Source organism: Hemiscyllium ocellatum, chromosome 11 (assembly GCF_020745735.1).
Source record: "Hemiscyllium ocellatum isolate sHemOce1 chromosome 11, sHemOce1.pat.X.cur, whole genome shotgun sequence".
NCBI classification, from domain to species: Eukaryota; Metazoa; Chordata; class Chondrichthyes; order Orectolobiformes; family Hemiscylliidae; genus Hemiscyllium; species Hemiscyllium ocellatum.
Genome location: NC_083411.1, coordinates 86,921,551 through 86,938,460, shown reverse-complemented (window position 1 = coordinate 86,938,460; position 16,910 = coordinate 86,921,551). Strand labels below are relative to the sequence as shown.

Sequence of the window (16,910 nt, the reverse complement as noted above, 5' to 3'; positions counted from 1 at the left end):
TACCAATAAAAAGCTTTAGGGTTTTCCTTGACCCTATCCGCCAACCACTTCTCACGTCCCCTCCTGGCTCTTCTTGGCTCTCGCTTTAGGTCTTTTCTGTCTAATGTATACTTCTCAAGCTCCCTAAATGAGCCATCACATCTCATCCTAACATAAGCTGTCTTCTTCCTCTTGACAAGGGATTCAACTTCCTTAGTAAACCATGGCTCCTGCGCCCAAAAACTTTCTCCCTGCGTGACCAGTACATACGCATCAAGGATCTGCAGTAGCTGTTCCTTGAATAAGATCTGCATTTCAATTGTGCCCATCCTCTACAGTTTCCTTCCCCATCCTATGCATCCTAAATCCTGCCTAATTGCATCATAATGGCCTTTTCCCCCAGCTATAACTCTTACATTGTGGTATGTACCTATCCCTTTCCATCACTAAAGTAAACATAACCAAATTGTGGTCACTATCACCAAAGTGCTCACCTACCTCTAAATCTAACACCTGGTTGGGTTCATTACCCAGTAGGAGAAAGTGAGGACTGCAGATGCTGGAGATCAGAGCTGAAAATGTGTTGCTGGAAAGGCGCAGCAGGTCAGGCAGCATCCAAGGAACAGGCGAATCGACGTTTCGGGCATGAGCCCTTCTTCATTACCCAGTACCAAACCTAGTGAGGCCTCGCTCCTTTTTGGCTTGTTACACATTTTGTCAGAAAATCCACCTGCACACATGGACAAAAACGGACCCATTTAAGTACTTGAACGATAGTATTCCCAATGTATATTTGAAAAGTTAAAGTCCCCCTAACAACTACCCTGTCACTCTCGCTCCTATCTAGGATCATCTTTGCTATCGTATCCTCTACATCTCTGGAACTATTCGGAGGCCTATAGAAAACTCCCAACAGGATGACCTCTTCTTTCCGGTTTCTAATCTCAGCCCATACTATCTCAGTAGACGAGTCCTCAAACATTCTTTCTGCAACTGTAATACTGTCCTTGATTAACAGTGCCAACGCATCACCACCATTTTCTCTTTTCTAAGTGAATCCCAGAACCTGCAATAACCATTCCGAATGGCCACAACATCGAAATCCCAGGTACCTACCCATGATGCAAGTTCAATCACCTTATTCCGGATGCTCCTGGCTTTATATTGACATACTTCAAACCAGCTTCTTGCTTACCGGTGCCGCCTTGTGACCTTGAAACCTTATTTCTAACCTCTACTCTCAATCTCCTGTGTACTCGAACTTAAGTTCCCATCCCTCTGCTGAATTAGTTTAAATACACTGAAGAGCATTAGCAAATCTCCCCCCAGGATATTGGTACCCCTCTGGTTCAGGTGAAGACAATCCAGTTTGTACAGGTCCCACTGACTCAAGAAAGAACCCCAATTATCCAGGAATCCAAAACCCTCCTTCCTGCACCATCCCTGTAGCCATGTGTTCAACTCCTCTTTCTCCCTATTCCTTGCCTCTCTAGCATGTGGCACAGGCAACACACCAGAGATAACAACTCTAGCTCTAAGAATCCACCCTAGTTCCCTGAATTTCTGCCTTAAATCCCCATCTCTCTTCCTACCTATGTCGTTAGTGCCTATGTGGACTACGACTTGGCGCTGCTCCCCTTCCCCGTTAAGGATCCCAAAAACATGATCCAAGACATCATGAAACCTGGCACCTGGAAGGCAACACCAGCGATGAGTCCCTCTCGTTCCCACAGAACCTCCAATCTGTCTCCAATGACTAATGCTCTGCTCCTCTTTCACCCCCCCCCTTCCGTTCTGAGCAACAGGGACAGACTCTGTGCCCCATTGTTTACCCCTGGTAAGTCATTCTCCCCCAATAGTATCCAAAACAGTATACTTGCTGTTGAGGGGAATGGCCACAGGGGATGCCTGCACTGCCTGCCGGTCCCCTTTCTGTCCCCTGTCGCTAACCCATCTACCTTCTTCTTTTACCTGAGGTGTGATTATCTCTCCGTAACTCCTCTCAATAATCCCCTCTGCCTCCCGAATGATCCAGCTCCAGTTTCCTAACGCAGGTTTTGAAATTGAAACATTGTCCCCAATCTTCACTGATTGGCCTGAGGGTCAGGAAACTGAGGATCCAGTTGCAGAGACTGAGATTTAGTCCGAGATCACTAAGTTTATTAATCAGTCTCGAGGGGATGTTAGTGTTGAAGGCTGAAGTGTAATCAATGAGTAGGATTCTTACGTAGCTATTCTTGGTGTCGAGATGTTCTGGAGAGGAGTGAAGGGCAAGTGATGTGGCATCTGACATGGATCTGTTGGTTCAATAGGCAAATTGGAGTGGGTCAAGAGTAGTGGGGAGGCTGGAGTTGATTAATGCCATGACCAGCCTTTCAAAGCACTTCATGACCACCGAAGTTAGGGCCACTGGCCATTGAGACATGCTGCATGCTGCAAAGAAACTGGTCACCTTACCAATCAGGTGCGCAGAACCTTTTCTTTTTGGTTAGAGGAGGAGGACGGGCGGGAATCACTACCTGAGTAGTGTTTCATGTAAAGCAACTAACCCAGTAGTCCCATGTCACTCCTGCTCAGTGTGCGCTCCACCTATACATGAGGTAAGTTTTTATATATTCCAAATTTACCTTCCCGTGGGGCCTCTGAGCCTCGCTGTCGCTCCTCCCATTCCAACTGTCTCTGAGAAATTGAAGCCTTTCTTTCACTTTCTAAACGTAGAGTTTAATCTTCTTGAGTGGTTTCTCCAAGCCTCCTTTTTCTATACTGATGATCAAACTTTGGCCTTTTTGCATCCTCTCTGACGCCTACTTTTTTTTATAATACAACAAGAATTACATCTTCAAATTTAGTGTAATTTGTACATTAAAGACTGCATAATGTTCGATGGCTTGTGATGTAATGTTTGATATTTTTAATTGCAATAATCTTTGCCATGATTTTTTTAAACTTTCTTTAGGTGAAGAAGCAACTGAATATTTAATTTCTATGAGGCCATCTAATTTGAAGACGCTTCTGCACCATATTCTGAGTGGAAAGGAATTTAAAGTCGAGAAAAACGGTTGTTTTCTAAACTTTATTTAATTTTTGACAAAATTTTGTGAATATTTATAATATTGATGAAATATACTGACCAAAGTATAATTAAGTACGCAGGAATGTCATCTATCAATGAAGGGTATTTCACAAAGTGGTTTATGACATAATTTGACGTTTTCATCAATTTGAACATCAGTTCAGATATTCAGGAAAAAATACAAATTTGATTTGGTTAAATGTCAGAATTTCAGATATCTTTTGTGCTCACTAGTGTCCAAGATTGAACTTAATGTGATATATTTCATTGTGAGGACATTATAAAATATAAAAGAAAAAATCTATATCTTGCCATTATAACGTCTTGATAAGATCTCATATGGAATAGCAGCTGGTTTTGATCCTCTGTACAATTCTGGGACAGTTTCAGAGGAGGGCCACTTGTTTTCTAGCTAGTTTAATAATCTTTCCAGTCTTGTAGAGAGATGGAACTTTTTATTAAGGAGAAGTACTGATTTCCAGGGAATATATTGAGGTCTTCAGAATTATTATGTTGTTTAGATTCTGTTTGTGTAGGTAGGTTACTTGAGCACAGCTACATTATTTTTGTTGTTTCCATAAATAAGTATGAGCTCAATAATGGAGGACCCTTTAGTGAATTCTGTCCTGTTGTGAAAGGATGAAAATGGGGGCATGGTTGGAGAGGGAGAGGCAGTGGCAGAATTTTATTCAAGCATCAATCATCTCATGTGTCAGCTAGTCAACAAGTGAGGGATCCACGTCGCCTCTTTTCATGAAGGTCTATCCAACCGCAAGGCATGTAGTGAGTTTTTTGGCCATTCAAGCTGACAGCTCGTGCTCTGGGGAGGCAGTGGTTGGTAGGAAAAGCACCAACTGAATTGGGATTGCAGAATGAACTGGGCCACAGCTAAATGATGTGGTGGGGTTAGCCAGGAGAGAGCTACAGCAGTATTGCAAAAAGAGTGTGGGGTGACTGAGGTTCCATAACTTACTTCCCCACCATCACCTTGCCTTCCCGCTGTCCAGTCTCTCAATCAGCTGTTAGGTGGCTCTGATTGAGGGGCCCTCCCTAGAGGTGACAAGCTGGCTACACAGTTATATGCATACCAGCAGTGGGACGAGGCCCTCAAGTAATCATTAATTTGTCACTTAAGGGGCTCGTTTGTGATGTATGAAGATGGGCCATGTGTTTTCCTGCTCAGAATTAAGATTATGGGATTCAAGTATGCCACCTCCCCCTTCCTGCTTCTAAGTTCACCATCAGTGACAGCATGAGATTCACACCACTTTGGGGAGTAAAAATGGAATATTGAAGTTGTTGGGCAAATAGTAGCCTGACATCATAATATGTCTCAAGCATAATATTCCCTGCCTTGTAAACAGGAGAGCTCATTGATGGGGAAATAGTTCAAGGCAAATTTAAATATGAATGTTGAAATTTGGAATTTAAAACTTTTCCCTCAGTCTTAAATGTGATTTGAAAAAGAGCAATATGCAGGCTGTGCTCTGACAGGAATTTGAAGTATGGTGGTCCAACAAAGGCATCCCAAACAAGCTCTACAGCTTTCAATTCCTGGTGAGAAGTCTTTAAAATCAAATGGTTTAACAGAGAATAAAAATGTGCATCAAAGGTCCACTCACAAAATGTCTGAGAGTAAAGGTGAACATCATACATTGAACATATTCCTAGAATGTCTCATTTAACGATCACAAAGCAGATACAGAATTGAAATTTACGGGGTAAAAGCTGGAGAAATTAATCACAGTAACAACAGAGGCTGATAAAGCGCATTTACAAATATGTAAACTGAAAATTGAGATTCAAGATGAAAATAGATAGAAATCAATCAACACCATTATATACAGCTTATTGGCATAAGAGTAAGACTTTTCAGAAGATATGTGGTTTCACAAAAATAATCATGTTGCAGGAAGTAAGTGTCTTCCTTTCAGGAATATGAAAAACTTTTTAGTGTCCATATATTTGGATGGAATTGCGAATTCAGTTCTATTAGAACAAATTTCTAGAGTAGAGGTAGTTTCTTTTGTGCTTTGGTAGATAATAGATGAGTTACTTTTCAGTCTATATAATCATCTTGAGTTTTTTATTCTCTTGTTATGCATGAAATTTGTTATGAGCCCAGCTGATGTTATTACTGGACAAGTCTGATCCCAGACAGAAATCTGGCTCGATAGATCATGTTTTGTTTTGGTTTCAGTAACGTAATCGCTCACTGAAACATAAGCATGCAATGTTGCAGATTTGATTTTAATAATAGAACAGATGTTTGGGAGAAGATTTGTAGCTCGTGTGCTCGTTGTTGTGGTTCTGTTCGCCGAGCTGGGAGTTTGTGTTGCAGACATTTCGTCCCCTGTCTAGGTGACCTCCTCAGTGCTTGGGAGCCTCCTGTGAAGTGCTTCTGTGATGTTTCCTCCGGCATTTATAGTGATTTGTATCTGCCGCTTCTGGTTGTCAGTTCCAGCTGTCCGCTGCAGTGGCCAGTATATTGGGTCCAGGTCGATGTGCTTGTTAATTGAATCAGTGGATGAGTGCCATGCCTCTAGGAATTCCTGGCTGTTCTCTGTTTGGCTTGTCCTATAATAGTAGTGTTGTCCCAGTCGAATTCATGTTGCTTGTCATCTGAGTGTGTGGCTACTAAGGATAGCTGGTCATGTCGTTTCATGGCTAGTTGGTGTTCATGTATGCGGATCGTTAGCTATCTTCCTGTTTGTCCTATCTAGTGTTTTGTGCAGTCCTTGCATGGGACTTTGTACACTACATTGGTTTTCCTCGTGCTGGGTATCGGGTCCTTCGTCCTGGTGAGTTGTTGTCTGAGGGTGGCTGCTGGTTTGTGTGCTGTTATGAGTCCTCGTGTCGCAGTAGTCTGGCTGTCAGTTCAGAAATGTTTTTGATGTATGGTAGTGTGGCTAGTCCTTTGGGTTGTGGCGTGTCCTCATTCCGTTGTCTTTCACTTAGGCATCTGTTGATGAAATTGCGGGGGGTATCCGTTTTTGGCGAATGTGTTGTATAGGTGTTCTTCTTCCTCTTTTTGCAGTTCTGGTGTACTGCCGTGTGTTGTGGCCCTTTTGAATAGTGTATTGATGCAACTTCTTTTGTGTGTTGGGGTGGTAGCGGCAGATGCAAATCACTATAAATGCCGGAGAAAACATCACAGAAGCGCTTCACAGGAGGCTCCCAAGCACTGAGGATGCTACCTAGACAGGGGACGAAATGTCTGCAACTCAAATTCCCAGCTCGGCGAACAGAACCACAACAATAGAACAGAAGTTTATTAAGCAAACAAAATGAAGATAAAATAGAATAGACCAAAGTCTTTACATAAAATACATATTTGGAGATTTGTAAATGCATAGTAGAAATCAAATCTCATTAATTAACTTGGAGGCAATGGCTAGTAGTATCATTGCTGAACTATTAATTTTGAGATCCAAGAAATGTTCAGGGAATCCAAGTTCAAATTCTGCCATGGCAGATGGTGAAATTTGAATTCACTAAAAATCTGCTATTAAAAGGCTAATGACCACAAAACCATTATTGTTTGTAACACATGTTCTTTGTGGAAGGCAAATGCCAGAATTAGCTGGTTTAGCCTGTATGTGACTCCAGACCCACAGCAATGTCATTGACTCTTAACTGTCGTCTGGACAATTTGGAGTTGGGCAATAACTGCTAGACTAGCCAGTGGCACCTACAATCCTGTGGATTAATAAAAAAGCACACCGTAACATTACCCAAAAGAATGCCTGTATTGTATCCACACCAGAGAAAAGCTTATTATGACAACTTGATGGATTTAAGTTAACTGTGACCTCAAGCTTACAGACTAGAAGATCTGTTTTGCTGGAGCTTTTTGGCATTTGTGTATAAACGTTCTCTGCGCTCTTCAGGTTTTATAAATTAGATTAGATTAGATTACTTACAATGTGGAAACAGGCCCTTCAGCCCAACAAGTCCATACTGAAGAGAAACCCACCCAGACCCATTCCCCTACATTTATCCAAACATTCTGGTCTGGGAATATTACCAAATTTCTTCCTCTAAGGTAATCAATTTTTGCTGTCATCTCTTAGGAGAGCTGTTTATTACGTCCATTTTCATCCAAGGACTTGTGAACTGCCCTAAATGGAAAATCAAAAACTTTTTTTCCTCTAAGTTATGGGCATTTTCTTGTAGCTTAAAATATTCCATAATATTCTAAGAGAAACCTGATACACAATTTTTTTTTTACCTTGTTTAGCTGTGAACCATCCTAATGTGCGTACAAAACTCATTGGCTCTGAAAGTTAACTGTTTCAAAATAACCTAAAGAAATAACCGAGGCTACATAAATGCCAACAAGTTGATCTTCAGACACACAAAAACCGATATATGATTAATCCATAAATCCAAACTTAAATGAGGTTAAAATATGTATAAATCTTAGTTTACATCATAACATAAAAGTTGTTGGTGTTTATAAACTAGCAGGAACCATTAAGGACACTCCACTACTTCATCCTTGTATACAGTTATGAAGTGAAGAAAAGAATCAAGAAAATGAAAACAGTTGGAAGTTGGAGAGGCCAGGTAGCTGGAGAAACTAGGTTATATTTAGGGGTGGACTGGAAATGTTTTGTTCATTTTTTGCTTTGGAGAAATAAATACTGCTGTGCAACTAATATTGAAGCTTAAAGGGGTGGCAGGATGGCTCAGTGGTTAGCATTGCTGCCTCACAGCGCCAGGGACCTGTGTTTGATTCCAACCTGAGGTTACTCTTTGGAGGGTTGGTGTGGACTTGTTAGGATTCTATTCTATTAATTTCCAGTGGTAGGATCGTATTTTGGTAATATTGCCTTGGCATTATTTGAAGAATTAACCAATTTAAAATAAACAATTAAATGTCTACATTAGTGCATTAATAACTGCAGGTCAATTTAAACTATTTGTCATTTTGTTTTGAGGAGCAACTTGGTGCATCAAATCACACTCTACTATTCAGCAGTCTATCATCTTATGTTGGTTGAACTGTCTTAAGAATGAAATCTATGTATGTGAATAAGTTTTTATTTTGTTTCTATTTCACCTTTGTGCCTCAGTGAGACTTTTTAAAATTCATTGAAGGGATCTGGGTGTCTGTGGCAAGGCCACCATTTATTGCCCTGTTAAAGATGTCAATGAACTGCTTTCTTGATCCTCTGCAGTCCTGGGTTTAGGGATACCTACACAATATTTTAAAAGCCCTGTCTTATTTCCTGTAATTCAGTTTGAAGTTGGGTTACAACCTATTTTCAGATGCAACTGCTATCCAATAAGTATAATTTATTTATCTTTTTTAACTGTGACCATTTTGTTTGTCTATCTATAGTTGATCATTCTACTTGGAAACATGTTTCAATTCATGATGTAGATCATACAGGGGCGACAAAAAGTGAGAGAACTGGAATTAGCCAGTTGAAAGTTGAAATGAAGCAGGTGAGCAGCTCATTTCTCTGATGTACGTCTTGCATATATGTATACATAAGCATTTCTAAACGCTGTTAAAAGATAAAGGTGATTGCCCATTGTCAAATAGATAAGATTCAGCCTTGGTGAGGTTAATTTGCCATTTGCAAATGGGGTGCACTGCATTGGCACTTGTAGAAACAAAGGTTTATGCATTCACGAGGGTGCTTGGTGTAGTTTCTGTTCCTATCACCTGTTGGAAAATGCATTTGTTTGTGCCATGCAAGGACTTGATCATTTCTTTTAGCCAGTTATCACTGAAGAATGGTGTTCTAGTGACAAAACCTTTGGAGTCATCCTTAGCATAAATGATTTGTCCAGATTTTGTGCTAACAGCCAATAGGATGTCCTGTTTGTTGCGAAGAAATCGAGCTGCATCATACAACATCCATCCACTGGTGTGGAGTTAAAAGTGACATCTGAAAATTTCTTTCCTTGTTGCTGTGGTCTGCTATAAGCTTCACCTAAGCCAGTATTTTGCGGAGAGACTCAGCATTGAAATGCATACCCACTAAATATCCAGTGAAGCTGCCAGAAAAAAATAAGTTGCTTGAAGAAAAAGCTGCATAATGTTGACCAATGTTAATTTCCTGTATGATAGTGAATTATATTTGAAAATCGTTAACCTCACTTACCCATTTGTGATGAACAAAGAACAAAGAAAATTTACAGCTCGGGAATAGGCCCTTCTGCCCTCCAAGCCTGAGCTGATCCAAATGTACTGTCTAAACCTGTTGGTCAATTCCTAAGTATCTGTATCCCTCTGCTCCCCACCTACTCATGCATTTGTCCAATCGCATCTTAAATGAATCTGCCATGCCTGCCTGTACCACCTCTGCTGGCAACGCATTCCAAACGCCCACCACCCTCTGTGTGAAGTACTTGCCCCCTTAAACTTTTCACTTCTCACCTTGAAAGTATGACCTCTCGTTATTGAATTCTTTACCCTGAGGAAAAGCTTGTCTCTATCCACCCTGTCTATACCCTTCATGATTTTGTAAACCTCAATCAGGTCCCCCTCAATCTCCTTTTTCCTAATGAAAATAAACCCAACCTACTCAACCTTTCTCTATAGCTAGCACCTTCCATACCAGGCAACATCCTTGTAAACCTTCTCTGCACCCTCTCCAAAGCATCCACATCCTTTTGGTAATATGGCGACCAGAACTGTACACCCTATTCTAAATGCGGCCAAACCAATGTCTTGTACAATTTTAACATGATTTGCCAGCTCTTGTACTCAATACTCCTTTCAATGAAGGCAAGCATACTATATGCCCTCTTGACCACTCTATCCATCTGTGCAGCAACCTTCAGGATACAATGGACTTGCACTCCCAGATCTCTCTGCCCATCAACTTTTCCCAAGGCTCTTCCGTTCATTGTATAATTCACTCCAGAATTAGTCTTGCCTAAATACATCACCTCACATTTGTCTTGATTGAAAACCATCTGCCACTTTTCTACCCAACTCTCCAGTCTATCTATATCCTCCTGTATTCTCTGACAGTCCCTTATGCTTTCTGCTACTCCACCAATCTTCGTGTCATCTGCAAACTTGCTGATCATACCAACAATGCCCTCTTCCAGATCATTTATGTATATTACAAGCAACAGTGGTCCCAACACTGACCCCTATGGAACATCACTGGTCACCTTTCTCCATTTCGAGAAACTCCCTTCAACTACTGCTCTCTGTCTCCTGTTGCTCAACCAGTTCTTTATCCACCTAGCTAGAACACCTTGCACACCATATGACTTCACTTTCTCCATTAATCTGCCATGGGGAACCTCCTCAAATGCCTTACTAAAGTCCATGTATATGACATCAACAGCCCTTCCTTCATCTATCAACTTGGTCATTTCCTCAAAGAACTCTATTAAGTTGGTAAGGCACAATCTCCCCTGCACAAAACCATGTTGCCTATCACTGATAAGCCCATTTTCTTCTAAATATAAATAGATCCTATCCTCAGTACCTTCTCCAGCAACTTTCCCACCACTGACATCAGACTCACTGGTCTGTAGTTACCCAGAATATCCCTACTACCCTTCTTGTACAGGGGGACAACATGAGCAACCCTCCAGTCCTCCGGCACCTCACTTGTATTTAAGGTGACTGCTGAGATAGGACTGAAAACTGAGTATTGAGCGGTTGTGGTCGGCAGGATTGGTTTGGCTTGTGTGGAAAGGTGGACAGTATGGTGCATTTAGGATATGGCTACCAGATGAGCCATTAGGATGCCATCTAAAGAGCATTATGTTTTACTGTTGGCTTAATGTTCGTAATATTCTTTCTCATCCTCTGAAGAGATATTGAGCTATGTGCCTTTAACTTCTGAAGGAGATACTTACTATTTACCTGTAGTTGGCAGGTCACAGATATTTCACACAGGTGACCAATAACTGCTGTTTTTTAAGAGCAGACAGCTGTGTAGACTTTGTTACAGGAAGGCCAGTCGAATAAGGAACTCTGACACTTCTACACTATGTTGTGTAGAATACAGCAGCCCTCGTTCTTGGGAGCATGGCTGGTGTATATCGAAGGACGTCTCAAGATTTGCCAAGCACAGCTTCCAGATCCTAATTGTTTGTTATTTAATATACTTGTTATCTAGTTTAACTATTAAAACCAATAGCTTCTGTGCCTCACTGTTTAGATGCATAACTGTCATCACCCATCTTTCAAGTAGATGGTCCTCGTTTTCAAGTAGCTAGCTAGTTAGTGCATTCTGAGTATGAAAAGGTCATGGAGGGTTGGATTGGAAAACATGTCCTCCCTGGAAACCTTGTACCAGCATTTTCTTTTTCGTGGTTTCAAACATGACCGGTCATGACCTTGTAACTTGATTTTTGGTGTGTGCACTCAAAGTTGCCTTTCAGCCATGGGAATGAGTAAGACCCTCGAACCTAAGCATTGGCTCATTCTGGCTGGCATCATCACTGTGTTATGACATAGTGTAAACCTCTCTGCTAATTTAACACAGCCACACAGAAAGGATTCACCCTGTGCTGTAATCTGTTAAGATTCGAGAGGCAAAGAACTGTCCCAGAGATCATAAGTTAAAGTAAAAATTAACAGCTTTGTTCTTAAGTCTTACGGACAACATTAATACCAACAACTATTTACTTCTTTCTCTTAAACATATCTTTTACCTCCCACTCTACAATACTAGTCTGATTTTTCTTTTTAAAAATCCCTATTAAGATTTACAAAAAAAAACAAGTTTCAAAACCAGTCAGCTTCGCCGATTCTCCTTTATAGATTTTCCTCTGTAGATTCTCTCCAGGTTATTCTCAATGTTCTACTGTTCAAACTCCCCACAGACAGGAACCTTTCAGATAGCTCTTCAACTGGCAGTCTACATTTGTTGATCTTTGGCATTTCTCCTGAGAACTGTTCAAAATGTCTGGTTTCATACCCAAAAACATCTGCTTGTTTTATTGGTTTTAATATTATCAAAATACTAAATTCAAATTTGTTTGGATTTTGGTAGTTGGGGCATAACTTAAACTGATTGACCAAATTTGAATTTGTTTTTGTTTCATGGCAACCAGCTCTGTTATTTCTTTCGACTAAGTGTTACATTGTCACCTTGCTTTGGACTCTGTACTTTATCAGACCCTGTTAACTTTCCAACTGTTAAAAATACAGTACACCTCCACAACAATTGTGAAAGTGTTTGTAATTAATTGCCCTGGCAAACATGACATTTGTCACCTGTGTGATGCATTTGTGCGTGGCTAACTGAGAATTCCTGAATGTCTGTTGCACGTCCCTCGAAGGAGCCTGGAAGAAATGTTGTACAGATCATTCCGCTATAACGTGCGTTTCGTTAATGCGAATTTACTGTAATGCATTTGAAAAACTGGGGACACTTTCTAAAGCGCAAACTTTTAAAATACGTGTTGGTTATAAAGTAATTACATTGTCAACACTAAGCGCTGTTTCTAAAGTGCGATTTTTCTATAATGCATGATTGCACAGGAATGCAACCATTGTGTTACAGAAGAACTACCTGTATATGACAGATATAAAGTGGAAATGGACAAACCTCCAACTTAGTGAAAGTGACAGGCATGTGTTGAAAATCCCCTCAGGCAATAGATATTGCCTTCACAGGAGTGAAAGTAAGTTCTCAAGTATTATGAGCAAAATACTTTCACTTAGGCATGGAGGGAAGGTGTGAGATTTCATTACTTATAGGGATTTCTTGTCTGTCATTTGTTCAGTCCCTTTGGTTGCTGCTGTGCTGTTCCTAGAATTCAATGACTCGTTGCAGCAAGCTTGCTAAATCCGTTCAATGACTGTTAAATTTGAAAATCCCAATTTTAAAAAACTGTTAACCACTTTCTAACATGTTTAATTTGGCAATCTGCCTTTCCCAAGTGATTTTCTTGCATATAACTGAATATGATGCAGTTAAATTTAAAAGTTCCAATTGTTCCAATGTGTGTCTTTAATCAACTAATTGTCTCCCATAACCTCCCACTCTTTGAAGTTGAAGTTTCACTCAGCTCCCAGGTTTCCTGTAAATGACACAATGCTGAAATGAATTTCTAATTACTGTAAATTGGTCCACTGAAGTTGTGCAAAGTGTTTGAACAGCTGGTAAACGTGATGAGTGCTATCTAATTTAAAATCTGAGTCACAATCTCTGATAGTGATAGATGAAGGTGGGGAATTACTGTAAAATCACTCATGGCTATCATTCAGTTATTGGTTCTGTTATTAAAGCACAATTAGTATTTTTGTCCAGAAGATCTCTGCAATATCCTGATAGAACTTGTTTTGCATTGGAAGCACAGTTTTGGTTATTGATTATGACTGACTTTAATTTCACTTCCCTTTACCACACTCAGTATTTGATTTCGAAAGAGAAGAGACTGCCTGCAGTTTACCACAAGTATTTTCAAACAGAGAAGGTTCGAGGTTATACACATGAAAATGACAGTGATTTATATAACAGGATGATAACATTGTGATATATCCTTATTTATGTGAGAAAGAGATTAAAATATCATGCATGGATGTGGAAAACATGTAATATGTACATGTTTTGGCAGTCTGACAGCTGTGAAATTGAGATAGCAATGCTTCTGCCATTTTATAAAATTATATTGCACCATGACAGTGTCTCACTCAATGTGTAGATTTCATGTGACTAAATATCTGGTATTTTTTTCCCTGTTTGTAGATGGATTCACATAGATTTTCTGCTGGTGTAACGAATAAGGAGGTGACATGTTTGTAGCTGGAACTATAGCTTCCACAACTTTAATCTCTTTTTTTAATCTGCCTCAACATCTAACTACTTCTCCACAAAGCATTAAACACTGTGCATTGCTTTGAAGATGCAACTTAACCATCAGTTCAAAGTTTTTAATTAAAACAATAGTGCATCACAGATACAGTGTTCTCTGTTACAAGACATGTAATTGTTGCATGCAATGATTTGGTTGCACTTTTATCTGATTGCACGCATTCCATGTTTTAATCTTTCTCCCTCCTATTTAACTTAATTTTTCACCATTCTCCCTCGGTATCACCAACTTATTCATCAGAGAGCAACAAAATAACTTCCCTTCACGCTTTCCCATTCATTCTTAAACTCTTTCCTTATCTTGGAAGCACTTGGAAAACAGTGGCAGGATTATAGAGTCAAAAACAAAAACAGAAATTGCTGGAAAAGCTCAGCAGGTCTGGCAGCATCCTAGCAGAGAAATCAAGGTTAACATTTCAGGTCCAGTAATCCTTTCTCAGAACAGTAAGCATGAATTTACGAAGGAAATCATGCTTGAAAAATTTACTGGAATTCTTTTGAGGATGTAATTAATGAGGGACAGCCAGTGGATGTGTTTTATTAGGACTTTCAGAAGGCTTTCAACAAAGTTCCACCTAGGAGATTAGTGTGTCAAATCAAAACACATGGAATTTGGTGGTAATGTATTGAAATGGATAGAAAACTGGCAGACAGAAAACAAAGATGGAATAAATAGGTATTTTTCTGAATGGCAGGCCGTGACTAATGGGGGTAATCCAGGAGCTATTCACTATGTATATGGATGATTTAGATGAAGGAACTTAATATAATCTCTCCAAATTTACAGATAAGCCTAAGCTGTGTGTGAGGATGATCTGTGATGAGGATGCAGAAATACTTCAGTATGATTTGGACAAGCAGAGTGAGTAGGTAAATGTATGGCAGATGCAGTATCTGTAGATGAATTTGAGGTTGGCAAAAATAAGAAAGCAAATTATTATCTAAATGGCTTTGAATGAGAGAAGGCAATGTACTTTGATAACCAGATGTCCTCATGCATCAATCACTAAGGTAAGCATGCAGGTACAGCAGACAGTCAAGAAGGCAAATGATATGTTGGCCTTCAAAATGAGTGGATGCAAGTACAGGTACATGGAAGTCTTTTTGCAATTATCAGAGCCTTGGTGACACCTTGGTGGATTATTGTGTGCAGTTTTGGTTTCCTTATCTGAAGAAGAATGTTCTTACTATAATGGAAGTGCAGCAAATATTTACCAGACTGATTCCTGGGTTGGTAGGGCTAACATAAGAGAAGATGAATTAGTTAAAATTATACTCGCTGGACTTCAGAAGAATGAAGAGGGACCTCTCCGAAATCTATAAAATTCTAATGAAACTAGACGGGGTAGATGCAGGGAGAATGTTCATGATGGCAGGGAAGTTTAGAACCAGGGGTCACAGTCTAAGTGTATGGAGTGAATTATTTAGGGCGGAGATGAGGAGAAAGTCTTCACCCAGAGAATGGTGAACCTTTGGAATTTGCTATCTCAGAATGCAGTCGAGACGAAAACATTGTATGATTTCAAGGAGTTGGATATGGTGCTTGGGGTTAAGTGTATCAAAGGATGTGGGGAATAAGCAGGAATAAACTATTGAGTTGGATGATCAGCCATGATCATAATAAATGGTTGAGCAGGTTTGAATAGCCAAATGGCCTATCCTCCTATTTTCTCTTGTTTTTGTTTCTTCTAGTCAGGTAGATGTAGAAGACCACTAGAAGAATCGTAGTGAAGGAGGTTGATATCCTGGCCAATATCTAACCCTCAACCAGCATTACAAACTGGATCAGAACTTTCCTGCTGGCTTAATGATCCCAATATCAGGATCAAATAGGGGTCAGGTCCAAACACCAACTTGGCAGCACCTGTCCCTGAATTGACTAATTTTGGTTCAAAAGGGAGGCTTGTGAAGTAGGATGGCCAATAGCAGTTAACATGTAAGAAGCATGTTCTCTCTCTCTCTCTCTCCAGTTGAAAGTAGATAGGTTATGAGGCGCTCTCGCACCTACCTGGAATGCTTGGAACCCGTCAAGAATCAGCATCTGACAATAGGTTTTAAGATGCCTTTGAGGATGCTTGATTAGTTATGTAATACTTTCAGAAAGGTAGCCCTATTACGGCACTTCCTGCTAATCTTGCCTTTTTGAAAGTAGTCCAGAAGCAGGATGGTGCTGGCAAATAACACTTTGGTCAGTGGTGCATATTTCCACATGCTCCTGTTTCCCTGGTTGTCCCTATTGTGTCCAAAAACCTTAGCCCACTGTCATTTATTTTATTGTTATTTTGTGCATAAATGTTGGTGACTATATTTACCTACATTACAGTGATGACTATACTTCAGAAGTTCACTGTTAGTTGTGAAGTGAACTTGACGATGCAAAAGATGCTATATGAATGCAAGCTAATTATTTTCCTTTTTTTTGGTAAGAACAATAAATTATTCTATCAGAACCTTTGAGCATAACTTGACCCTTTGATTAAGTTGTTGCCATGCAGAGAGAAAAAGGAGTTGAAGTCTGAAATAAAATCGGAAATAATAAATATGCAGTAAAGATTGTTCAGCATACAAAGAAAATTGAATCAGTATTTCAAGTGAGACCTGATATAATCCTAACAGAAACCTAATCACTTGCAGGTTTACAGGTATTTCTGTCCTAATGACATTTTTAACCATGGATTTTAATTTTGCTTTTTGCATGAAGTCACAAAAATGAACTGACCACTTTCCTCATAATTTTCATACCTTCAATATTTGAAGTCACTAACTTTCAATTTGCTTTGACAGGCCAGAAAACAACAAAATTATTTTATATATTCTGGTCTGTTCTTTAACCTAACATATACTGTTTCCCATCCTTGTAGACGGGATCCCAGATGGCATCTGAACTTATATCTGGTGAAATGCAAGAGGTAACAACTATTAATATTAGTAATATTGTATAACATTTATTAATTCTTTTGGTAATTAAGTTGTTACTCAGTTGTGTCTTCTCAATCTGTCAGAATCATTGTGCATCAACTGCATTATACATCTAGTTGATATCTGCATGC

The 16,910-nt window shown here is 39.8% G+C and overlaps 1 protein-coding gene across 6 annotated transcripts in view; it reads left to right on the top strand.

Moving 5' to 3' along the window:
* The window catches only part of phka1a (phosphorylase kinase, alpha 1a (muscle)), a 126,313-nt gene that overhangs the window by 95,775 nt on the left and 13,628 nt on the right, over window positions 1-16,910 (top strand). For 5 of the 6 annotated variants that reach the window (XM_060832660.1, XM_060832662.1, XM_060832663.1 and 2 more), the window contains 4 exons: window positions 2,936-3,037; window positions 8,400-8,506; window positions 13,735-13,776; window positions 16,722-16,769. In XM_060832660.1, coding sequence (XP_060688643.1) covers window positions 2,936-3,037; window positions 8,400-8,506; window positions 13,735-13,776; window positions 16,722-16,769 — 299 coding nt within the window. The remainder of the gene's footprint in view (window positions 1-2,935; window positions 3,038-8,399; window positions 8,507-13,734; window positions 13,777-16,721; window positions 16,770-16,910) is intronic. The other variant, XM_060832661.1, reaches the window with a different exon arrangement.